Source organism: Myxocyprinus asiaticus, chromosome 33, assembly GCF_019703515.2.
Source record: "Myxocyprinus asiaticus isolate MX2 ecotype Aquarium Trade chromosome 33, UBuf_Myxa_2, whole genome shotgun sequence".
In the NCBI taxonomy this organism is placed as follows: domain Eukaryota; kingdom Metazoa; phylum Chordata; class Actinopteri; order Cypriniformes; family Catostomidae; genus Myxocyprinus; species Myxocyprinus asiaticus.
The window spans coordinates 42172752-42198433 of NC_059376.1; the positions used below are offsets into that span (position 1 = coordinate 42172752).

Sequence of the window (25682 nt, forward strand, 5' to 3'; positions counted from 1 at the left end):
TGAGTAAGTTTGCACTTATGCAAGGGTGTAGATCTGGCTTGAACATTGGGAACATCTGCACTATTTTTAAGATTTATGCATTTCAATTTCACAAGAAAATTCCATCAAATTGAATTGAGTAATCTTTAACAAAATTAGATTAATATAGACTATATGTCCGAAGTACGACTGCATGGAACCATGTAATATTAATGCAGTTCAGACTATAAAGGAATAGTTCACCTCAAAAAAAAAATTTAGCCTCAGTCACCATTTACTTTGTAAGGAAAAACAAGATGCAATGAAAGTGAATTGTGACTGTGAATTGTAATATATATATTAATTACATCAGACACATAGGTGTAGATTTAGGTTGTGATGATAGGGACATGTCCCTACCAACTTTCAGAAAATCAGAAATGTCCCTACCAACATCTGGGCACACAGAATATACTTACGTCTTATGATATGTTGCATCCAATTTTTCCAACATTTTTACCAACATTTTGAATATTATTCTTATAAAATATCCCTCCCAACTTTCAAACCAAACCTACGCCCTTGAAAGTTTGGAACAACATGAGGGTGAGAAAATGATGAGAGAATTTTGTATTTATGGGTGAACGTACTACCCCTTTAATGCCACTACACTAAGGTAAAATTGCCAATTAAAAAAAAAAAAAAAAAAAAAAGTTGAAATCAGGAGCTTTACCAATTTCCACCAATGAAAACGTTCTTTGGTGCCTTAACATCAAACTCATTTTGCAGGAGGCATGATAACTAAAAGAATTAAGGTGCTTATTTGTTTTTTATTAATAACTGTATTTTTGTCTGATCACTTTGTTATATGATCATTTGTGTATGCTTTGGGGAGTTTCGAATGAGGAAATGTGAGATTCTGTGAGTGACTTTTGTTGGAAATTTTACAGTATCACATGGTTCTTTCTGGCAGCTCGTGCTTGAATCCATCCCACACTGGAGTAGTGAAAGGGGCGGGTCCCGTTACAAACCACCCAAGAATTTAAATGGAACTGGCCTGTGATTAGACATACAGAGTCCGTCATCTTGGCCGGCCTTTAAATGTACGCATGCGTACGAAACTCTAGCCAATCAGAGTCCGCTGCTCTTGACTAAATGGGCGTGTCTGAAGATATTTCTCGGCGTGATCAGCTGCTTTACCGGCATTTCACCGTCGGCAGGCGAGACTATCCTTGTACTATTTATTTATTTATTTATTTATTGTCGGAGAGTTTTGTATAACTTTGAAGATGTTGTGCCTGTGCCTTTATGTGCCTGTCCACAATTCTGATCAAATCGAAGTGGAGTATTTCGAATCGAATGGATTACCATCCGAGCTTAAGTCGCTCTTTAAACTCAGTGTTCTTCTGCCGTCCCAGGAATTCTCGACATACCGAAAATGGAGAAAGGTAAGAAATAAGATATGCCTTACGCATTAACATACAGTATATATGCATTTTAATATACACGGTAAAACATTATGAATGCTTATAATATATATACTAATAAGGATTGTAAAATGGCTTTAAATGTATATATATTTTCTATATAATGTGGCCTATTGCTAAATTAAAAATATTTTAATGATTCATTTTAGTATTTTTTTAAATAAATGCACATTTTCGTCATGACTCATGACACATTTCCGGTTCTTGTGTCTCCTTTTGCGCACTTTCCGTTCAAATGACCATATATGGAGTTCTACATCCTGACATTATACAACCGCGCCTTTTTATCACTCTATACTAATTAAACTGCATTTTAAGAATATGAAATGTGTTTCATTAACACTTGTGTGTCAATTTAAAAAAAGTTACTCCGTCTGCGTCAAAAAACTTCCACTATTTTCCACTTTCACTGACTTTTTAACCAACGTAAGTCCTGATAACTACCAAATGTTAATTCATTTTCAGGATTTTAACCCTTTGAATGCCAGTTTGTGTACATAATGCCACTGTTGTTGTTTTACACACACACACACAAATTTCTCAAAACACACTCTGACATCCATACCAACACACCCACACAATTTTACCTGCATCATTTATTAAATTGGTCTGCAGTGCTCTATAATACAGCAAACAGAAAATAGGGAAAAAGCATGTATTTGCTCCATAGGCTAAACATCAGAAAAATGGCACCATTGGTGGAACATGTTCAACATTTAAATTTTGAAGCCAGGGCTCTGGAATGAAAGCATAATATCATAGAATTCATGATTTTATGCTTTAATGGCACTGGGATCAAATATTGCCGTTTTAATGGATTTCAGTGGGGACATTTGTCATTAAGGTCCTGAATGTATCTATTTTGTGTACACAGTGTATTATAGATGTATTATATTCCAAAATTCCCCCTAAAATGCACACCTTTTGGCAACATTTACGCCGTTGGCATTAACACCGCCAAAAGGATCAAAAAGACAAAAATGTCCTGAAGGTCGCACAAGGGTTAACCCAGAAGTGTAATCTGTGGTGTAGTTCATTTGGTTCATACGAAGAAATCTGTAAATGTACCGTTATTTTTCTGGAATAGGAGTCTGACATAGTGTGTGGTGCCCCTAGCGGTGCAATGTTAACAAGGGAATAAATAATTTACAGCTGTGTTTTACACCTATAATCGGTGTATGATAATATCCCAAATAGTTGTCGACTGATATGTGTTTTTCAATGGCTGATACCGATATCTAGAGGGCAGGATGGCTGATATAAATGCAGATAAACATAATGCAATTTAACAACAGCAAATCAGAAGAACACAACATTACTAAAGTGAAACATTTATTTTATGGAATATTCACTCAAATTTGCATAAACTTGGAGGAGGGAAAAAAAACATATCCATTGACCAATCAGTTGGTAGATTTTTGGAACTGACACAAGTGAAAGTTAACACTCTTAATCGGCCAAGCGAACACCGTTATTGGCTAATGCCGACTATATCTGCCTATTACAAATCCCAAACATATATCTGCTTGCATTGAATGCATGTGATCTTTTGCCCCACAGAAATGTTTGAAAACCGAAGAAAAAGAACTCGATGGGCAGCTGGACTTCGAGAAGTTTGTTCACTATCTTCAAGACAACGAGAAAGACTTGAAGCTCGTCTTTAAAAGCCTGGATGGGAAGAATGCTGGTACTACACCTTGATTTACAGAACTGAATCTTACAGCTTGCTTGTTAAAATCTGCCTTCATTTGATATTATTAAAGCTTTTCTTTTAAAGACTTTTCAAAGCCTGATGGACACTGTTTTTGTTTCCTGTCAGGTCAAGTAAACGTCAATGACATTGTGAACTCATTACGAGATCTTGGAGTCTATATTTCCCTGCCGCAAGCAGAGATGGTCCTTAAAAGGTGAGTTTGAAAGATGTTCCAAAAATGTTGGTAGAATCTGAATGTTCCTTTTTTTTTTTTAATTTTTTTTTTTTTTTAGAGATTTTCTGGTTGGGCTTTGACTAATTGAATTGCTATGATTAATCATGATGGAGATAAAGTCTTGAGTATATGTGCTCAAATATTGCCTGATTTGTTTCATGTAAAGTATTAAGACTTTTAATATCAATTTTGTAAAAATTGGTCATTTTAATTATTACATTACAAAGAAAGCAATCCCTTAATTTATGACTTCTGTCAGTACTGTACAACTATCAGAAATGGCTGAGAAATTTGAGTTTCTTGCTGGTTTTATGTCTTAATGGTCAGAGCAGGGAGGTGTTTATCACTTATGCAATTTGTGCTTTACATGCATTTAAAGAGCCCTTTTTAAAGAGATTTTTTTTCTCATGTAGCATGGACAAAAATGGAACAATGACCATTGACTGGAATGAATGGAAGAAGGATCCATCACAACAGCCTGCTGAGAACATTCCAGAAATCATCCTCTACTGGAAACACTCATCTGTATGTATTCCTCTTATCCCACATGTACACAGTACTTCAACCAATATCAGTCGAAATCCTAAGATGCTTACAAAACAATCTACAAATGCTGTTTAGTTACAATGCACTACTCATTACTGTAAACTGTTGGTTGTTTGTTAGTCTTCTTAATATGTCTCTGTTTTGGCGGCTGAATTTGCTTGCTGTTTATAATAATAAGCATCATGCCAAGTTGTAGAGCTTTAGGCCTAATGGTATAGGCTAATGATGGTCTTAAAGCGAAGGTGCCTAAAAATATCTAGTCTCGTTGGAACACCGTGATCTAGGACAGGGTCCAGTTTAATAGGTGTTGCGTTGTAGCTACTAAATCTCGACAAGTCAGTCTCCTAAGCATCCTCTAATCCTGTCTGGCAAGACTTAACTGCTATTAATACGACCGCTACAGTCTTGAGCATATATTCGCCCATTAAAAATGTCTAGCAAATGTCAAAGTACCCTAATTAAATGGGGACAGCATGTCCTTATGCAATGAGTCTTATTGATTTATGTGCTGTATGTTGCCATTATTGAGGCAGTAGACTTGTGGTGGTTTTAAAACTTGAATTTCAATAACATTGACCTGTTTAGACTTATTTAACACTAGTTTAAACAGGACTTCAACCTTCAGACTTATTCCGCATATGGAAAAGTTCAGAGCGTAATGAGACTGACGTGGGAATTTGACCCTGTTTTGCAATGTGCTCAAGTTCACAAGAGTTTGCAAAGTCTGCAATAGATTTCTGGATCAAATGGCACCTTTGTGCCCTAAAAACATGAAGACTAGCTTTGAGATTTTGGCTGCGTCAGAGTTCAGGTCAGACCCTGCTGACGCACATGCTGTAGCTGCCAGGTCATCGCACCTTACTGTGATGTGAACATCAGTGAAGCAATGCTGAACAGATATTTAAACATTTTCCTTATTGACTGATTACACTTAATTAAAAAATTTTTTTGAAGATTGGATTCCCATGGTCATGGAAAACTTGACCATATCATGGAATATTAAAAATGGTTTCTAGGGGGCCTGGGTAGCTCGGCGCATATTGATGCTGACTACCACCCCTGGAGTCGCGAGTTCGAATCCAGGGTGTGCTGAGTGACTACAGTCAGGTCTCCTAAGCAACCAAATTGGCCCAGTTGCTAGGGAGGGTAGAGTCACATGAGGTAACCTCCTCGTGGTTGCAATTAGTGGTTCTTGCTCTCAATGGGACACGTGGTAAGTTGTGCGTGGATCGTGGAGAGTAGCATGAGCCTCCACATGCTGTGAGTCTCCGCGGTGTAATGCACAACGAGTCACGTGATAAGATGCGCGGATTGACGGTCTCAGAAGCGGAGGCAACTGAGACTTGTCCTCCGCCACCCGGATTGAGGTGAGTAACTGCGCCACCACGAGGACCTAGTAAGCAGTGGGAACTGGGCATTCCAAATTGGGGAGAAAATACAAAAAATGGTTTCTAGACCAAGAAAAGTAATGGAAATTTTAGTCATTAAGTCATGGAACTGTCTGAATACAATGAATTTTTTTTCAACCTATGCTCTTCTAAAATATTTCAGGAGCTATAAATGTAATAACTTTCCAGCTTATGATTACTGGATGGGTCACTGAAATTCATTAGTCAAATCGTGTGAGGCCTATGTAAAGTAATGGTCGAAAGATAGTGGATTTTGCCAATACAATAACTAAGATGGTGGAAAAGATAGATAGTTTGATTTAATGTTAAAAACAACCTTACTATGACGGGCTCAGACAATAAAATCCCAGATGCAGTTTATAGTGAAACCAAAATCCCAATTATAACCAGAAAAAAATTATGATTTGGAGCAAAACTCTGTACTATGAACAACGCGGAATACACATACTTATTTTGGGACTTTTATTTTGAAATGATGGCGACTTGGCTTCGTTACAGTGCTCTATTTAACTATTTACTAAATCTTTCTATAGCCTAATATTCACTAGATTAAGGGTTTTGTTTATATATATTTCACCAGATGAGGTTTTTTATTATTATTCACAAGATAACGTTAGAGACACTATGTATGTGCTGACGGTGTGTTTTCGTGTAGTTGCGTCTTTATTTTCATGCCTTTTTGTGTGAATTTAGATTGTTTTGATACATTTAAAACCATTTAGAGGCTGCTGTTGTACTGAACCAAGTTGTTCTAACTCTAGATGCCACCAGTGCTGGTTGCAGAGGAACTGATAACCAATTATTCCATAAAGCAACTATCGGCACGATAAATCTGTAAAACCGATATATTGTCTACCTTGAATATAAATAAATAAATAAATAAATAGATTTTCTTTCTCTGTAGATCTTCGATGTTGGTGAGAACTTGATGGTTCCGGATGAGTTTACAACAGAGGAACACAAGACTGGGATATGGTGGAGACACCTGGTAGCAGGTGGAGGTGCTGGAGCAGTTTCTCGAACCTTCACTGCTCCACTTGACCGACTCAAAGTACTTATGCAGGTGAGATGATGCACAGCGACACCTTGCATTACCTGCAAAAAGGTGAAATCACACCGTAATCCTTTTGCCAATGTATGTCCAGGATCAAGAGAACTAAATTAGTGTTTCATCTTGTGTATTTTGATCATTCTCACTGAATTTTGTGCAACATATTCAGATTTGGATCCTATATTTAAATGTCGAGGCCATCTTGAAGTATTTGAGTCACTTGCTTTATCAGGCGTGTAAGGCTTTAATAAATCCCAGTCCTAACTTTCTCTATAGACTGAAGGAGGTCATTTTTTATTATTTACACAAGTTTCCTTCATTTTAAGAGCAGAGGAGAGTTGAGTTCATAACCTTTATGGGAATTCCAGTTAAATTGGAACATTTGGTCTTGTTACCCAAGAGCCATAAATAAGCTAATCAGTACGCTTCATAAGTTTATGTTGCAGGGAAAGGATCTTGACTCTTTGAATAGTTAATGGTTGAGTCAATCAATCAGAATCCAAGAAGTCCATGACTGCGTTTCACAAGGCCACCTTTGGCTTGATGTGTCACCACTTGTGTGATGGTAAAGATTAGTCAGTTAACCACGTTTACGTCAGCAGTTGCTTAATCAGACTTTGTTCGTTCATTGATTTCAGTCCAAAACCTTTTACCTAGTTACGGAGTTCTTTACGTGAGAGAAAAAGGCAAATTTTTAGACTTGGTCTCTTTTAATTGTACACAATTTGTTCATTGAAACTTAAAGACGATGCAACAAGTATGATGCTATTTGTAAAACACGTATGTTCTTTGCTGTTTTCCTTTGGCAGGTTCATGGTTCCCATAGCAACAACATGTGCATCATGACCGGTCTCACCCAGATGATCAAGGAAGGAGGGATGCGGTCGTTATGGAGGGGCAACGGCATCAACGTCATCAAAATTGCCCCTGAGTCGGCCCTCAAGTTCATGGCTTATGAACAGGTGCAGAACACTGAAACACTTCCTTGTTATATATATATATATATAAGATATATATTTGAATAAAACTGTATTCATCACTTGTTTATTCTTCCTTGACAGATTAAGCGTCTGATGGGCAGCAGTCAGGAAACTTTAGGCATCACGGAACGCTTTGTGGCAGGTTCTCTGGCAGGAGTCTTAGCACAAAGTGCAATTTACCCTATGGAGGTGAGTAGCTCTCCAGTATTAAGGGTTTGTGCATCATTTTTATTAAAATTTAAGCCCCTCCTCCCTCATGCTTACAAATGGACCATGAACTGCCACTGTATTTACATCTGTAATCCCATTCTGTTCAGGTTCTCAAAACTCGCCTGGCGTTAAGAAAGACGGGCCAGTACAAGGGCATCTCGGACTGTGCCAAACAGATCCTCAGGGGTGAGGGTGTCTTGGCGTTCTACAAAGGCTATGTGCCCAACATGCTGGGCATCATTCCCTACGCTGGCATCGATCTGGCCGTCTATGAGGTAGGCAAAGGAAAAACTGTCTACCGTTACAAACATAAAAGGTCCAAAAATGGAAAAGCTCACTTTTCTTTTCTGGTCTGTTCTCGTTAGACGTTGAAGAACACGTGGCTTCAGCGCTACGGTACGGACAGTGCAGATCCTGGTGTGTTAGTGCTTCTAGCCTGCGGTACCGTTTCCAGCACGTGCGGCCAACTCGCCAGCTACCCGCTTGCTCTCGTACGAACACGCATGCAGGCACAAGGTGAGCTCTCCAACCAGCATTTATATATATATATATATATATATATATATATATATATATATATATATTTTTTTTTTTTTTTTTTTTTTTTACTATTTTTAACATATTCTAATCATATCTTTTTGATTCTTTAGCCACGGTTGAATGCGCTTCCCAGGTCACCATGACGGGGCTCTTCAAACAGATCATGAAGACCGAAGGTCCCATGGGTCTCTACCGGGGTCTGACTCCAAACTTCCTGAAAGTTATCCCGGCTGTCAGCATCAGCTATGTTGTATATGAGCACATCAAGTCAACATTAGGAGTCCAGTCAAGATGAGGAGCGTATGAAGGGATGTAAATCTCAAGGTTTTGAACCTTGAGGTGTGACCGCAATCTCATTCTGTGAATGCAAGTGGGAAGGGGATGAAACCATTAATTAACATGCACAAAAGCAGTATTTTACTGGGGGGGGGGGGAGAATTTGCTCTCCAAACCTGTAACATTTCATTATCTATTTAATGTTCTAGACTTGAGAATTAAGAATAAAGGCACTGTGTTCGTTGTTCGAAAGCTGAATTCAGGGACCAACCTTTTGGATTTCATGTGAGTGAATCGAGTGCTGTTATGATCCATTTGGGCAGTGAAGAAATGTCAACACTACAAACAAAACTATGAAATCTTTGCATTATTACATGCTGAGTGACCTTGCACTGCCTATGTTCTTACAAATGCTGCTTTATATTGACTAAAGCGATATATTTATATATGTTAACCAGATATCTATTTATATTGTGGCATCCAGAATTTTATAAATGCATTTCTTGGCACATCTTAAAGCCAGTGTTTTAACTGTGTAACGGGGTTAAACTGCTGTCTAATTTAATTTTAAATCAGCACACACTTTAAGTTCTTCACTTTCCTTAATATATGAGGATGTCTGGTTGATTTGGTAAATGAATGCACTTTAATTGCTTTGGTCAATTTGAAATGCTTTATCTAATAAGGAAATGTAATGACCTTAAACTTGCAACATTGTCAATGGGTGTGAATGTTTTGTGATCCAGGACCATATGTTCAGCAAATAAATGCACATGATATGCTTACTTGTGAGGTTTTGCGTACACTAATTTAAGCAAAAGTATGTGTTTGAGTTGGTTATTGTGTGACTGTATTTGTGGAAAACTCTATCCAGAGCGCTGGGAACTGCTTTGAGGTGGACGTTCTCGGGGAATGAATGATTTATTTATTTATTTATTTTTTTTTTTTTTTTTGTAACACCATTCAGGTCAGCGTGGCTCTTGTTTTAGTTTGTTTTGAGAATTTTGAATGATTCATTTAATGTAAGCAATGAATATTTTTTCAATAAAACCTCATATTTATGTTTTGCCTCTAGTGTTTATCTTGACGTTTACAAATGTTTGTGATAATTGTGGCAATATTTATAACATTTGTCTTGGTAACTAATTTATTTGGATCGATTCTAATGGGTTACAATAATTTTGGTTAACAAGATCTCTTCTAGTTATGATAACTGTATATGCTTTTTAAAAAAGTGTTTATATAAAGGAAATATAAGGGGAAAAAGACACTGTTCAGGGAATGTTTACTCTGTGAATAAGTTGTTCCACAATCTACCCATTAAAATCGTTTTTAATATTTAACCCATAACAGCAAGTGGTTTTATGTATAATGGCTTTAAAGCCATCTAATACGTTTATGAGCATTAAATCTGGAAGCTGATTTGCTATAGTTCAAAATCTGGCCTATTTTCACAAGGTTCAGATTCAGCATAGCCTTGTGTCTGGAGAGTTACAGAAATAATATATCTTTATCTTTGCTGTAACAATGTAGTCTCACAAACTAACCACTATTATGCGTTCCTTGTTTTGTTCTTGATAGACGATTAAACACTGCCGCCTGTTGTTTAACTTTTATCACTACAAATAACACCCTTCTGCTTGAGGCATGCTGGTTAGGCATCATTTTCTATATAGAATTATTCAAACTATTTCCTGTTCCGGTTTAAACAACATCAGTGTTTGAAATGATTTTAATAATTCATTAATGAGCACACCACATTTCTATGTCAACACAGATTTAAGGTGCTTAAAACAGGGCTCTTATTTTGAAATCTGCAATATTGCAGGCCCTTATTTTGTAATATGTAATATTGCAGGCCCTTATTTTGAAATATGTAATATTGCGGGCCCTTATTTTGTAATCTGCAATATTGCAGGACTTTATTTTGTAATCTGCAATATTGCGGGTTCTTATTGTGTAGTATGTAATATTGCGAGCCTTTATTTTGTAATCTGCAATATTACAGGACTTTATTTTGAAATCTGCAATATTGCGGGCTCTTATTTTGTAATCTGTAATATTGTGTGCTCTTATTTTGTAAACTTTTTAATATTGTGGGCTCTTATTTTGTAAACTTTTTAATATTGCGGGCTCTTATTTTGTAAGCTGTAATACTGTGGGCTCTTATTTTGTAATCTATAATATTGTGGGCTCTTATTTTGTAATCTGTAATATTGCGGGCTCTTATTTTGAAATATGTAATATTGCGGGCCTTTATTTTGTAATCTGCAATATTGCGGGCTCTTATTTTGTAATATGCAATATTGCGGGCTCTTATTTTGTAATCTGCAATATTGCGGGCTCTTATTTTGTAATATGCAATATTGCGGGCTCTTATTTTGTAATCTGCAATATTGCGGGTTCTTATTTTGAAATATGTAATTTTGCGAGCCTTTATTTTGTCATCTGCAATATTGCAGGACTTTATTTTGAAATCTGCAATATTGGGGGCTCTTATTTTGAAATATGTAATATTGTGGGCCTTTATTTTGTAATCTGCAATATTGCAGGGCTTTATTTTTAAATCTGCAATATTGCGGGTTCTTATTGTGTAGTATGTAATATTGCGGGCTCTTATTTTGTAATCTGCAATATTGTGTGCTCTTATTTTGTAAACTTTTTAATATTGTGGGCTCTTATTTTGTAAACTTTTTAATATTGCGGGCTCTTATTTTGTAAGCTGTAATACTGTGGGCTCTTATTTTGTAATCTATAATATTGTGGGCTCTTATTTTGTAATCTGTAATATTGCGGGCTCTTATTTTGAAATATGCAATATTGCGGGCTCTTATTTTGTAATCTGCAATATTGCGGGCTCTTATTTTGTAATATGCAATATTGCAGGCTCTTATTTTGTAATCTGCAATATTGCGGGTTCTTATTTTGAAATATGTAATTTTGCGAGCCTTTATTTTGTCATCTGCAATATTGCAGGACTTTATTTTGAAATCTGCAATATTGGGGGCTCTTATTTTGAAATATGTAATATTGTGGGCCTTTATTTTGTAATCTGCAATATTGCAGGGCTTTATTTTTAAATCTGCAATATTGGGGGCTCTTATTTTGTAATCTGTAATATTGCGGGCTCTTATTTTGTAATCTGTAATATTGTGGGTGTTATGGATCACTGGGGATGTGCGCGTGCAGTGAATAATTGTAATTGCCTTTTCAGCAGATTCGTTTAATGTGAATTATCAAGGAGCAAAGAAAATACGTGTTGCACATTATAGAAAATGTTGGTATCATTATTAACCCGAGTTTTTTTCATTGATGTCTGTTCTAATGAATTTGACACAGGGTAACATCTGGTTGACCATGTTAACATGGGACATTGGTTTGAATGGGAACTGGTGATTACATTTGTCAAGAGCAGTAAATCGCATCTGGAAGTATTTTATTTGCAACACTAAAGCATCATATGCTGATATGTGGCAATAATATACTTTCAGTTGCTTTTATTTCTTTATAATGAATAATGGCTTGATGAACTAACAGGTTTAGTAACTTTCTCCGACCATTAAATATAACAAAGTGAATACATAGTTATAGATGGGACACTGGTCCAGTGGTAACTGGCAGTAAACATAGTGGCCTAGGTTCAAGTCAGAAAATAAGGCAAAAATAAAAAGCTGATAGTTACCAATAGTTTATTAAATTATTATTCATTTTTATTAGGTCATAAAAAATGAGCGCTCTCAAGTGGTTTTGTTAAGTAGACATATATGTTAATAATAAGTTCGTTTTAATGTTCATGAAGATTTTGACTGACGGTGTCGCTGGAGAAAAGGATCTCTGATTATCTACTATTGATGAATGATAATCTCTGGGTTCAATACAAGTTAAGGTCAATCGACAGCATTTGTGGCATAATGTTGATTACCACAAAAATTAATTTTGACTCGTCCCTCCTTTTCTTTAAAAAAAAAAAGCAGAAATCTGTTTTACAGTGAGACACTTACAATGGAAGTCAGATGGGGGGGGGGCAATTTGTTGAGTGTTTAAAGGCAGAAATGTGTTTTTTTTAAATCACTTAAAAAAAATGTGTTTGTTAAAACGTGTGTATTATTTGAGCTGTAAAGTTGTTTAACCCTTGTGCGACCTTCGGGACATTTTTGTCTTTTTCATTTTAGTTTTTTCGATCATTTTGGCTGTGTTAATGCCAAAAGTGTGCATTTTTTGGGGAATTTTGGAATATAATACATCTATAATACACTGTGTACACACAATAGTTACACTCAGGACCTTCAGGACAAAAATGTCCCCATTGAAACCCATTAAAATTGCAATATTTGATCCCAGTGTCATTAAAGCATAAAATTCTATGATATTATGCTTTCATTCCGGAGCCCTGGCTTCAAAATGTACATTTTTAATAATTTCCACCAGAAAGCGCCATTTTTCTCATGTTTAGCCTATGGAGCAAATACATGCTTTTTCCCTATTCTCTGTTTGCTGTATTATAGAGCACTGCAGGACAACTGAATAAATGATGCAGATAAAATTGTGTGGGTGTGTTGGGATGAATGTCAGAGTGTGTTTTGTATGTGTGTATTGAGAAATTTGTGTGTGTGTGTGTGTAAAACAACAGTGGCATCATGTATCAATGTTGTTGCTAATCACTGACACATCCCAGACTGTGATAATAAAAAATAAATTTAAAAATAATAATAATAATAATAATAATTCCCCTTAGCATTTAGTATTCGGAAAATAATTAATTTTTTGTGTATTGTCATAAAAAACAACAGTGGCATTATAGAAACAAACTGGCATTTTAAGGGTTAAAATCCTGAAAATGAATGAATATTTGATAGTTATGATCAGGACTGATGTTGGTTAAAAAAAATTAACTAATTGAAAGTAGAAAATAATATTAATATATAATATTATTATGGCAGTTTTTTGACGCGGACAGTTTTGTCCTCTAAGGACCCCTGAGCAACTTTTTTTTATTGATGCACAAGGGTTAAATTGACATTTGTGGGATTACAGGGTTATGGCATTATGTCGTCATGGCAACAAAGTTGTAAAATTGGCTATATCTTTCCACAGATGTGGTTAGTAAGTGATTTAATCACAGTAAAATCATGTTAACACACATATTGTTTATGTCTTGTGTCTATACTTTTGAAACAGTGAGTATTTTAATGTTTACAGATTGACCCCATTGACTTCCATTGTAAGTGTCTCACTGTAACCTTGTTTTTTCCTTTTTTTAAAGAAAAGGAGGAACGAGTCCAAATTATTTTTGTGGTTATCAACATTATGCAACAAATGCTGTCGATTGAGCTTAAATTGTATTGAACCCAGAATATTCCTTAAATGAATTACTGCTAATACAGTATTTATCTGCCCATAAGACAACGCTTATTTTATAGTGTTTATATTGGAGATATTGGAGATGATTGTAAGAATGCATGTTTTGTTTCCCGTATGTGTTTGTGTGAACTGGTAGCACAAACTTTACAAAATAAGAGTCCCCAGTGTATTTCGGGCTTGTTTACAGTTATGCACCAAATCTTAGTTTTGTTTTATGGTCATTATTGGGATTTTGGTTGCAAAATTAACTGCACCTGGGATTGTATTCATTTTGGACTCGCATCTATGTCTGTGCCTGTCACAGTAAGGAATGGTCAAGACATTTTTTTAACATACTATCGGTCTATTAATCTGTTATCGGCCTTTTCCATCAGCTTAGTTATCGGTATCGGCAAAATCCACTATCGGTCGACCTCTAGTATTTAAACTAAAGTCTTCATCAGATACTTTCTTACTAAATTAACTAGAGAGGGAACATTTCATCATGAGACGTGTAAGTCAGAACAGGCAAATTTGTACAATAATACTGTAATTTGTCGTGCCAATAAAACTGTTTACAAAAAGACAGGTGTTTGGTCTCTTTCAGGGAACCTCAGTGGATAATAATGAAGAGTTGGAAAAGATGGTTCCTCAAGAGGAAAGTGGCATGAAGCAGCGTCGATGTGGCAACTGTTATTTACTGGTATGGTACTATAATAACTTGGATACTTTTATATCATTTATACCATGCACTCTATGAAATATTTGATCAATCTACCATTGTTTCACAACAAACTGAACATTTCCCATTTTATGTGTTTGAGTATGGGTAGTATCAAACATCATAAAAAGCACGTACCTCCAAAATTATTATGCATGTAGATTTTATGAGCTCAAATTAATTGAGAGACTACATGGATTATTTGTACTTTTACTAAAAATGCATTTGTCACACTGCAGGACCATTTATAAGGTACTAGGGAAGACAAAGTGGTGAAAAAGCAGTTACAGAACCTAAGATATGCACGTTCTTCTTATGGGCATGTTATGCATTCTTGCCTCTCTTTTTATGTGAACCAGCAACCAATGAGGGCAAAGCACTGTAAAATGTGTAAGTGCTGTGTGAGGCGTTTTGACCATCATTGCCCCTGGATAGACAACTGTGTCGGTGAGAGAAACCACAGATGGTTCCTGCTGTATCTGTGTGTCCAGTTCACTGCCGTATCGTGGGAACTACAGGCAGCATGGTGAGTGTGAGCATGGAAGAACAAATATAACATGCTGTATTTGTTATTGTGCCTTACGTTTGATCCCTAAGGCAGACAGGTAGGCACATACACACATGGGTTATATTTGGGATGGCATACTTGCATACTACCCAAACTATTTCTGCAGTGTTCAGTATGTATTTTGACCCATCCGTTGTTTTCTTTAAAAAAAGCAAAAATTGTTGTTACAGTGAGGCACTTACAATGGACGTCAATGGGGCATTAAAATACTCACTGTTTCGAAAGTATAGACACAAGATGTAAACAATATGTGTGTTAACATGATTTTAGTGGGGGGAAAAATGGCTTATATTTGACAATGTAACGCTGTAAACCCTAAAACGACTTTACAGCTCAAATAATACCCATGTTTTAGCAGAAGAATTAATGTAAGTGCTTAAATGAAATTATAAGCTTCACATTTCTGCCTTTAAACCCTCCAAAAATTGACCCCATTGACTTCCATTGTAAGTGTCTCACTGGAACACAGATTTCTGCTTCTTTTTTTTTTTTTTTAAGAAAAGGAGGGACGAGTTGAAATTATTATTAGGTTTTTTGAAAACAACATCATACCACAAATGCTGTTGATTAAGTTTAACTTGTATCGAACATGAAAGTTCTAAATAACAATTTATTTTCAAGATGATACATTTTATCATGCAAAGTAACTGTTTGAAATGCTCATTGCTGCATAGTGAGCGCTTTCACGTGCTAAAAACATTAGGCAGTAGACAGCAAGCAGTATGCTGGTTTTCCATTCTGAACATTGCCATGCTTTATTGATCCCAGAGGAGCAATTTATTGAGCTGATTTGCACATTCTTCTCATTACAAGCTCTACCTTATTGGTCCAATTAAGGTGCTTATCTGTCTACACCGAGATTCAAAACAAAAGAGCAATAATGTTTCACTTACATTATAAATTAACCTCAAGCTTATGTGTCTGGAAGGTCTGGCATCATCTTTGTGCCCACCTGGCAGCAGTGGTTCACTCAGAATGTCTTCGTGCTCGGGGCGTTTGCAGTGACCGCTGTGTTTACTGTGGTCGTGCTACTCCTGCTGTATGTTCACCTGTACCTGCCGTCTGTCAATATCACCACCTGGGAGTTCATGTCACGTCATCGAACCTCGTACCTCAGAGGAGAACCCCTTCGACCGAGGTGTGATGTGCATCCTGTGGAACTTCTTCTGCATCTGTGGAACTGTGGCGTTGGAGAGAATCGACATCAGACACACTAATGGGACTGTAAGACTGATGTGAACTCTAGTGGGATTTCTACTCTATTCTATTAAAGCCAGGCAGAAAAAATTCATTGCATTTTTGTGATTGTGACTAAAGCTTCTTTACAGAGAGTAAACCTGCAGGAAAACGTACAGTATCTACTTTTATGGATTAACTAGGCCATTGTTAATTTTGCACCACAATTACTGTTGTTAAAAAAAGAAATAGGTGTGTACCCTTTTTAATTAAAACAATAGTAAACCCAAAGATTGATTCTGTAATTATTTACCTTGTGTCATTCTAAAGCCGTATGCTGTTATTATTTCTGTGGAACATATAAGGAGAAAATATAAAGAATCTTGAAGCAGCTCTTTCCCTTACAATGGCTGGATTTCCATCCATGTATTTTTATGCGAATTTTGGAATATCGCAAAAAAACAATAAAATAAAAATAAATAAATGCTAGATGGAAACACCCAGATGCAAATGAAGTTTCCAAAATGTGCATTAAAAAAAATGTATAGGCTCGCTTGAGGTGGGTATATATATATATATATATATATATATATATATTTATTTATTTATTTATTTTCAATTTGGAATGCCCAGTTCCCAATGCGCTCTAAGTCCTCATGGTGGTGTAGTGACTCGCCTCAATCCGGGTGGTGGAGGAAGAATCTCAGTTGCCTCAGACGCTGACTACCACCCCTGGGGTCATGAGTTCAAATCCAAGGTGTGCTGAGTGACTCCAGCTAGGTCTCCTAAGCAACCAAATTGGCCCGGTTGAGTCACATGGGATAACTTCCTCGTGGTAGCTATAATGTGGTTCTCACTCTCAGCGGGGCGCATGGTGAGTTGTGCGTGGATGCTGCAGAGAATAGCGTGAAGCCTCCACAAGCGCTATGTCTCCACGGTAACATGCTCAACAAGACACGTGATAAAATGCACGGATTGCCGGTCTCAGACGTGGAGGCAACTGAGATTCATCCTCCGCCACCCGGATTGAGGCGAGTCACTACGCCACCACGAGGACTTAGAGCGCATTGGGAATTGGACATACCAAATTGGGGAGAAAAAAATAAATAATTTTTTTTTTCCATGGTTGATTATTAAATTATTACATTTGATTCTCCCAATCCTGGCGATGTGGTTACATCCTTGGAAACAATGCGAACAAATCATTGAGTCGTTTTGGAATCAGATTACATTGGTCGCACTGTATATTCAAAAGAATCAGCTCATAAGAGTCATTTGTTCAGGAATCGGGCTACACTGGTGGCTCTGACCATCCTAAAATTTACATTTCTAGTGTTTGCCATGTGTTCCTGTGTTGCAAATTAGATAAATCAGCCTCCTAAGGGCATTTCGAAGGGAAACAATCATAGTAATAGGGACGATCATTTTGGAATGAAACGCTTCTTCTGTGCTTTGCGTTGCATTTGAGTTCCGGGTTAAATACACGTTGCGCGGGACCTGTTACTCTGTACATGCGCATTAAGGCCTATTCTGGAGACTGACATGTATACATGCTAGTCTGAACTGATTGACAATCGCATTATTTAGGCTGTTAGTGCGATTTGGCAAAAAAACAGACTTGTGTGATTTCGACTGAAATCAGACTTTTAAAGTGCATGTAAATGCACTCAATGAGGTGAACTCAAGAGCCGGTTTGGTTTGATTCATAAAGGAATCGTTGAGATCATAGCATTAACGTGATGGGAAGTTTTTAGGAATCTTAGAATTTAATGCTTTAAATAGCTCGCCCATTCTCTCAATATGAGATGCCTAAAATGATGTTATCACAATACTAACTGTATTTACGAATGTCTATGTTTTGAAGCACCCAGTTTTAATAATGAATACAGTCCTGTGTGTTTCATCACAGTTTTGGTTTTCATTTTGGGACTCAAATGGCTGACATGTTATGAGCTGCACTGAAATCCCGCCCTTTTAGAAGCAGTTCCACACTACGCCCCGCCTCATCCTGGCGCCACCCAATCAGAGCTCCGGACCCGGGCGAGCGTCGAGCGTCAGCGGGTTGTTCTGGAAGGGGCGGAGTTAATTTTTCGAGCTTGTGTGGGGCGCGTTCTGTCCGAAAGAGAGCAAGTTTGTGTGTGTTTGGAGAAGCGCGGGCTCACTCACTTCAGTTCTTGTCCTAGATAAAATCTAAACAAACCGAGTTCAAGGAGGACGATCATCTACCTTAAGGAGTTTGAAACCCCATTGAAACTCCTCTCGTCGTGATCAGCGAAATCATGTCTGCCTCAGCGACGAAAGTCAGTAAGAAGGAACTGAACTCGAACCACGACGGAGCGGACGAGACCTCGGGTAAACGGCGGCCATTTGTACTCTCTCTTCTCCCTCAGAATGCTTGCGCGCGCCACAAGCACGAGAGCCGTTACTTTTCAAATCCGCATCGCGCGGGATGTTATTTTTCATCTGCGCGCGGATAGAACGTTCAAACTGGCGCGTGGAAAAGCTTCGCATGCTGAGCGAAAGTGTCCGCGCGCTGCTTTTATTGTTGTTGTGTATTAGCTTTAGCTTAGCGTCTCCGCCATGATGTAGCGCGTGATAATAATCGCTTGTGCGCTTTAAATGGGCAATGATGGAGTTAAACAAAACTGAAGCGACTTCAATCGCGCTTCGGGGGCTCGCGGCGAATGCAGGGGTAGCTTGAGCGAATTCGCGATGCGAATGTGAATATGCGAATTTAAACCACGCGGCATCTGCGCGGCTCTCTTGAGTTGAATGAATCAGATTGAATTTACATCAAAGAAACTACATCCAATAATAAACCTGTTACTTGATTAAGCATTGCACACACGATAATGTGATATTTAATAGTCTTTTAACTGTTATAATGTTTGTGCTCACAAGAAAAAGGCAATAAAATTTTTATAAATTATGAATGCGTAGAGTCGCATCTGTTCACTTGTACTGTTTAATTGCTGTTATTTACCACAGGAAAAATATGGCTATGTTATTATGGAGTTATTCTTGTGCCACAATTCTGCACGCACAAAATTAGATTTTTGAGCGCACAAAAAGTTACTTTGCACGTGCAACATGATATTTTGAGTGCAAAAAAAATGTCTACACGCACAAGATGAAATTGAGCGCACAAAAAGTTACTTTGCACACGCAAGATGATATTTCAAGTGCAAAAATAAAAAAAAAATTCTGCACACGCAATATGAAATTGAGCGTAAAAACAAAAGTGCAAAATAACTTTTTGTGCGCTCAAAATATCTTGCGCGTGCAGAATATTTTGCGCATTCTAAATATCATTTTGCACGTGCAAAATAACTGTGCGCTCAATTTCATCTTACACTCGCATAACATTTTTGTGCACTTAAAATATAATTTTGCGCGTGCACAATTCTGGCACATAAATAACTCCATGTTATGTGCCGCTTTGCGTTGTATTTTTCTGTAACACTTTTTTCTCATTTATTCAGAAAAAGAGCAACAAGAAGCCATTGAGCACATTGATGAAGTACAGAATGAAATTGACAGGTATGTTTAATATTTTTTAATGCTCATATGTTTACTTTTTATACGGTTCCCTTTGTAAGATTGCTGGGATCACTGTTCGAAAGATTAAAGTGTTTATTTTTTGTTCATCCTATCCAGACTGAACGAGCAGGCGAGCGAGGAAATTCTCAAAGTTGAACAGAAATACAACAAACTTCGTCAGCCATTCTTTCAGAAGAGATCCGAACTCATAGCTAAAATCCCCAACTTCTGGGTCACAACATTCGTCAACCACCCACAAGGTAAGATCCAATACAACCTGCTATACTTAGTTTTTTTTTTTTTTAAATGCATAATGCTTTTAATACGATTCACGTTTCTTGTGTAACATTGGTTTGTTTCTCTAGTCTCGGCACTTCTTGGTGAGGAGGATGAGGAAGCACTTCACTATCTGACCAAAGTAGAAGTGACAGAGTTTGAAGACATCAAATCAGGCTACAGAATAGATTTCGTAAGTGTTAATAATTTGAATATCTTTCCATGGCTTCAAGCTTTTATACTTTAATACCAAACTGTCCGCTTTCTGTTGTTGTGTTTTTAGTATTTCGATGAAAACATGTATTTCGAGAACAAAGTCCTCTCCAAAGAAATTCACCTAAATGAAAGTGGAGACCCAACCTCAAAGTCAACAGAGATCAAATGGAAACCAGGAAAAGTGCGTATGATGTTTACCATTGGAGAATTCCTTGCTCCGTTTGACTCACTCCTCTCAGTTTTATGCAGTCTTGAGTTTTAATGTTAAATTTGTTCTTTTTGAAAGGATCTCACAAGTCGCTCTGGTCCGACACCAAGTAAAGCTGGCAAGAAGAGGCAACATGAAGAACCAGAGAGTTTCTTCACCTGGTTTACCGATAACGCCGATTCAGGGGCGGACGAGTTGGGCGAAGTTATCAAAGATGACATCTGGCCAAATCCTCTTCAGTACTACTTGGTGAGAACATTCACATACAAATAGAAGCCTTTGTTATTTGGTTGAAGTTGTGAGATGTAATATTTTGCGTGATGTAGATTTCATTTTATTAAGTTTGCAGGCGGGTAAATCGCGTGGTTGGACGATTCTTCCGTTTTAAGCAGCTGAATGGAAATTCAGAACAATTCATTTGCATTCAAACCACACTTGACAAAATTTCAATCTGCATGCAGGTCCCAGACATGGAGGATGAGGAAGGAGAGGATGAGGAAGAAGATGAGGAAGGTCTGGATGATATTGATGAGGAGGGAGAGGATGATGGAGAGGAAGATGACGACGATGATGGAGAGGTAAATACTCCGTTTATGCAGTAGAATCAACATTGAAATCTTGTTTTTGAGTGAAAAACGAAATTTGAGTGTGATTACTGTTCTGTAAAGCAATTTTTAGCAAACAAATTTGAAATGTATATTTGCCCTCCGTTACAGGATGATGAAGGTGAGGATGACTGAAGCTGAAATCGAGGAGGAATATAATCCAATCATTTTCCCAGTTCCACTTCCAAATCGCTTCTTTGACTTTTTTTTGTTATTGTTTTAGGGAGCTAGATGCTTCTATTCAGTTTTGTTTTTTTGGTTCTGAGCTCCATCTCATTTTCCACTATCCTGAACTCACCATGTTTAAGGTCGTCCCCCTCCCCCATAAACTGACTGCAAAATCGTGCCAACATGGCATCTACCATCGATTTCCAAATGCATTTCAAGGTTTAAAGAAAAAAAAAAAACACTGTAGTTATTGGCAGCACGCTGTCTGGAGTAAACTTGCGAATAGTGTTTTCTTTGTTTTGATTTTTTTTTAATAAATATATGTACAAAAATGTATAATTTTCCTTTCTGTTTTGTGTGGTTAATTGAACTGAAACCATGGTGCACTGTAATTGCTAGTTCTCCATGGTTTTGTTACTTTATTCTTGGTGTTTAAACCTTTCGTGGTTTAATCGGCAGTTAGACATCAGTAGTTTTATCCCTGTTGCCTCTTGTAACCATGTCTGTTCAGGACGGAAAGAGGGGTGTGGACGCCATCATTATGGGTTTTTTTTATCTTGTCTTGTTTTACAGACATTCACCAATGGCATTTTTGATAAAGAAAATAAAGTCTTCAAAAAACAAAGTCCAACCGTGCTTGTAAATTTTGACCCCACTGTCTCAATCGAGTTGTGTTTAGTGGCTGTATAACACAAGAGCAAGTTAAAATTGTTTAGCTTTGTTCTGTTCAAATAATTCACCATGTCTAGGATTCATCCAATGGCAAATCTAAGAAAATAAAAGTTTTATAATAAAGTGAACAAACAATTTTACTTTCCTTTGGGTCGGTCAAACATAAAGCCAGTCGCTCCAGTCATATTAAATAATTCCCATAAAACTGTTTTATTAATGAAGGCATAAAATATGGCAGGACAAATTGTCAACTTCTAAAAGATTTGGGTGTCATCAGCAGTGTTGATGCAAAGTGTTCCTGCAGTAATCGGTCAATGATGAGCGCCACAAATGTCTTATCCGAACCTTCAAACTCGTCTCGGGTCACCGTCCTGGGCCAGTCACTGGGCTGAAAAGCCCAACCTTAATACAGAAGAAAACAAACCATACACAACACTTACAAAAAAGATGGTATACCTCAATATGAAGTTAATGGATAACTGACAATGTTATTAACATCAAGATTTTGTGTTAAATGAATAAGGGAAGAAGTGTATTTTGGATGCTGACAACACTTGCATTTCACTTAAGTACAAATATTGCATGCAGTGTCTAAATGAGTTCATAAGAATGATGTATAATGGTAAATACAAGAATTAAAAAATGCTTAACCAAATCATTAGAGGTGGGTTGGAAGTTTACATACACTTTGTTAGTATTTGGTAGCATTGCCTTTAAATTGTTGAACTTGGGTCAAATGTTTTGGGTATCCTTCCACAAGCTTCTCACAATAAGTTGCTGGAATTTTGGCCCATTCCTCCAGACAGAACTGGTGTAACTGAGTCAGGTTTGTAGGACTCCTTGCTCACATACGCTTTTTCAGTTCTGCCCACAAATTTTCTATCGGACTGAGGTCAGGACTTTGTGATGACCACTCCAATACCTTGACTTTGTTGTCCTTAAGCCATTTTGCCACAACTTTGGAGGTATGCTTGGGGTCATTATCCATTTGGAAGACCCATTTGTGACCAAGCTTTAACTTCATGGCTGATGTCTTGAGATGTTGCTTCAATATATCCACACAATTTTCCTTCCTCATGATGCCATCTATTTTGTGAAGTGCAGCAAAGCACCCCCACAACATGATGCTGCCACCCCCATGCTTCACGGTTGGAATGGTGTTCTTCGGCTGCAAGCCTCACCCTTTTTCCTCCAAACATAACGATGGTCATTATGGCCAAACAGTTCAATTTTTGTCATTTCTCCAAAAAGTAAGATCTTTGTCCCCGTGTGCACTTGCAAACTGTAGTCTGGCTTTTTTTATGGCGGTTTTGGAGCAGTGGCTTCTTCCTTGCTGAGCAGCCCTTCAGGTTATGTCGATATAGGTCTCGTTTTACTGTGGATCTAGATACTCGTCAACCTATTTCCTCCAGCATCTTCACAAGGTCTTTTGCTGTTGTTCTGGGATGATTTGCACTTTTCACACCAAACTACATTCATCTCTAGGAGACAGAATGTGTCTCCTTCCTGAGCGGTATGATGGCTGTGTGGTCCCATGGTGTTTATATTTGCGCACTATTGTTTGTACAGATGAACGTGTTACCTTCAAGCATTTGGGAATTGCTCCCAAGGATGAACCATGAACTGACGTCTTGGCTGATTTCTTTTGATTTTCCCATGATGTCAAGCAAAGAGGCACTGAGTTTAAAGGTAGGCCTTTAAATACATCCACAGGTACACCTCTAATTCAGTACACGTCCTATCAGAAGCTAATTGTCTAAAGGTTTGACGTCATTTTTTGGAATTTTCCAAGCTCCTTAAAGGCACAGTTAACTTAGTGTATGTAAACTTCTGACTTCAACTGTATATCAGATGCTACAAATATAAAAACGAGGGCATTTTAAATTATAGGGGCATTTTTGCCCTGGTTACTGCAGTTATTGTTACTACAATAAAACATTGGTTAATTGGTATCAATCACAACTGTAATACATTAATATGATAACAAAATGAAGCTTTAATAAGATTATATATTATGAATGTATGGCAGTTAGTCCCCCACCTAGGTGTGTTTTGCACCGCGGGCAGGTAGCAACGGTCCACGAGTAACCCGGATACCAGGTGAAGTGTCGGTCCGCCGGCCAGTGCTTCAGAACATCTGCGCTCTTAAAAGTTATGACTTCAAATTGGAAGCCTTCAGGATTCTCGAAGAGTTGAACGGAGACCCGCTTCTCTCCGATCACGGTGTCGTTCCGGTGCGACAGCGCGAGACGGCTGGGAACAAACCTGAGATCCGTGTCTTCCGCCACCTCATGCCCACAGGACCGACACAGCAGTAGCCCCGAACACGCCACACCGAACCGAACCCACTCACACAGCAGCGCCACAACACACAGTACTGCTGGAAACTTCATTGGAGAGCGATAGCACGTCCCGCCACTGCACAGCTCCTATCTACTTGAACGGAGAAAGACCAAAATCACAAATACGGTTGGTCAAGATTACGATTAAAGAACATATTTAAAATCAGCAATAAAATCTGACAACACTGGTGTCATAAATTGTGCTTCTTTTCCTTATATTACGCTAAAAAACGCAATTTCCCCGGCTTGTATAACTAATGCGCATGCGCGTTTTAGAGTTGATTGACAGGTGGTCTACCTACAAATTGATTGGCTCTTTTAACTGTAAGGCGGGACTCCCATTCTACATCCGTTGACCGTTCCAGTTTCTCCCATTAATTTCTAGAAGTGGCCCGTCTCTGCTAAATATTCTCTGGCTGATAGAACAAATGACCGTTACACTCGTGCCAGATAAATTAAAAAGAAAGAAAGAACAAAAACTGCAGCTGTACGCCGCTTTGTTGAACATTTAAAACACAATGGATCACAGGCGCAAATATTTCTTGTTTAAAACCTTTTCAAAACATGTGGTATTAAATAATGGCTCGTTTAAAAGCGAAAACAACGACTGCATTTTCAACTGAAACAGATCCACATTACCAAAGACAGTTTAGAAGAGACGGACCACTGGAACGCCCAACGGATGTAGAAAAGGGAGTCCCGCCTTTCAAGTAAAAGAGCCAATCATCTTTTAGAAACAGACATCGCCTGTCAGTCAATTCGAGAACGCATTGAAAGGTTGTTTGATATTACTACAGGAGCTACATAGAAATTACAGTAAACATGATATTGCCTCCTAAAGGCAGGATGAATATCTCAGCAAACATTAACGTTAACGTTAGCATATGGTGCCCGTTGTTTTTTTTGGGAACAAATTCCTTACCAGTGTTGGGTTAGTTACCCTAAAAAAGTAATTAATTACTAACTACTAATTACATCTTCTACAGTGTAATTACTCAGTAATAAGTAATGCAATTACTTTTCAGACAAATTACTTTCTAAAACCCTGATCAACCTCGACCAGATGAACAATACAAGGATAGACATGAAACTGTTCTTTTAATTTTTTCAAATAAATCATATAAAATCATATAAATTATTCATGAGCTGGCCAAAGAATTTAATGGGGCAGTGTTAAATTACAAAACATATATTTTAACATTAGAAGTTAAATTTAGATTTTAAATTCACTGTTGTTTTATATAGAATTGTTCTATAGTCTATACAGTATTTAACGAAATTACATCAGAAGTAACTGTAATTAAAGTACTGAAAAATTAAGAGTAATCCCTTACTTTACTTTTTTCCCAATGAAAATGTAATTTAATTACAGTAATTACTTAGTAATGCATTACACCCAACACTGTTCCTTACATTCTAGGAACGTTCTGTTTTGTCTATATTTTTTAAAACCATCAGCTAACGT

At 37.4% G+C, this 25682-nt stretch overlaps 4 protein-coding genes and 1 pseudogene across 5 annotated transcripts in view; 3 read left to right on the forward strand and 2 right to left on the reverse strand.

Annotated features, from left to right (window-relative positions):
• Nucleotides 1–15923, reverse strand: part of eeig1a (estrogen-induced osteoclastogenesis regulator 1a) — a 70406-nt gene extending 54483 nt beyond the window's left edge. The window contains exon 1 of the mRNA XM_051668296.1: nucleotides 15908–15923. The gene's annotated coding sequence lies outside the window, so the exon portion shown is untranslated. The remainder of the gene's footprint in view (nucleotides 1–15907) is intronic.
• On the forward strand, nucleotides 1154–9170 carry slc25a25a (solute carrier family 25 member 25a). Its single transcript, XM_051668272.1, has 10 exons — nucleotides 1154–1406; nucleotides 3006–3132; nucleotides 3265–3352; nucleotides 3787–3898; nucleotides 6233–6391; nucleotides 7189–7341; nucleotides 7441–7548; nucleotides 7677–7844; nucleotides 7935–8085; nucleotides 8220–9170. The coding sequence occupies exons 1-10, from the start codon at nucleotides 1248–1250 to the stop codon at nucleotides 8402–8404; spliced, it is 1410 nt and encodes a 469-aa protein (XP_051524232.1). The 5' UTR covers nucleotides 1154–1247; the 3' UTR covers nucleotides 8405–9170.
• Nucleotides 14231–16463, forward strand: LOC127424095 (palmitoyltransferase ZDHHC12-A-like; annotated as a pseudogene).
• Nucleotides 16464–18301: 1838 nt separating this feature from the next.
• On the forward strand, nucleotides 18302–21542 carry LOC127423757 (protein SET-like). The gene is made up of 8 exons (XM_051668308.1): nucleotides 18302–18542; nucleotides 19673–19730; nucleotides 19848–19990; nucleotides 20096–20199; nucleotides 20290–20403; nucleotides 20509–20679; nucleotides 20892–21008; nucleotides 21147–21542. Exons 1-8 carry the CDS (start codon nucleotides 18470–18472, stop codon nucleotides 21168–21170), a joined length of 804 nt encoding a protein of 267 aa, XP_051524268.1. The 5' UTR covers nucleotides 18302–18469; the 3' UTR covers nucleotides 21171–21542.
• Nucleotides 21543–22061: 519 nt separating this feature from the next.
• Nucleotides 22062–24885, reverse strand: si:ch211-51h9.7 (uncharacterized protein LOC558400 homolog). 2 transcript variants are annotated; one of them, XM_051668323.1, is made up of 3 exons: nucleotides 24520–24885; nucleotides 23917–24308; nucleotides 22062–22277 (listed from the first exon to the last, which is right to left on the reverse strand). In XM_051668323.1, the coding sequence occupies exons 2-3, from the start codon at nucleotides 24266–24268 to the stop codon at nucleotides 22123–22125; spliced, it is 507 nt and encodes a 168-aa protein (XP_051524283.1). In that variant the 5' UTR covers nucleotides 24269–24308; nucleotides 24520–24885; the 3' UTR covers nucleotides 22062–22122. The 2 variants fall into 2 exon arrangements, with proteins under 2 accessions (XP_051524283.1, XP_051524284.1); XM_051668324.1 differs by having other exon boundaries at nucleotides 24516–24885.
• Between the last annotated feature and the right edge of the window lie 797 nt (nucleotides 24886–25682).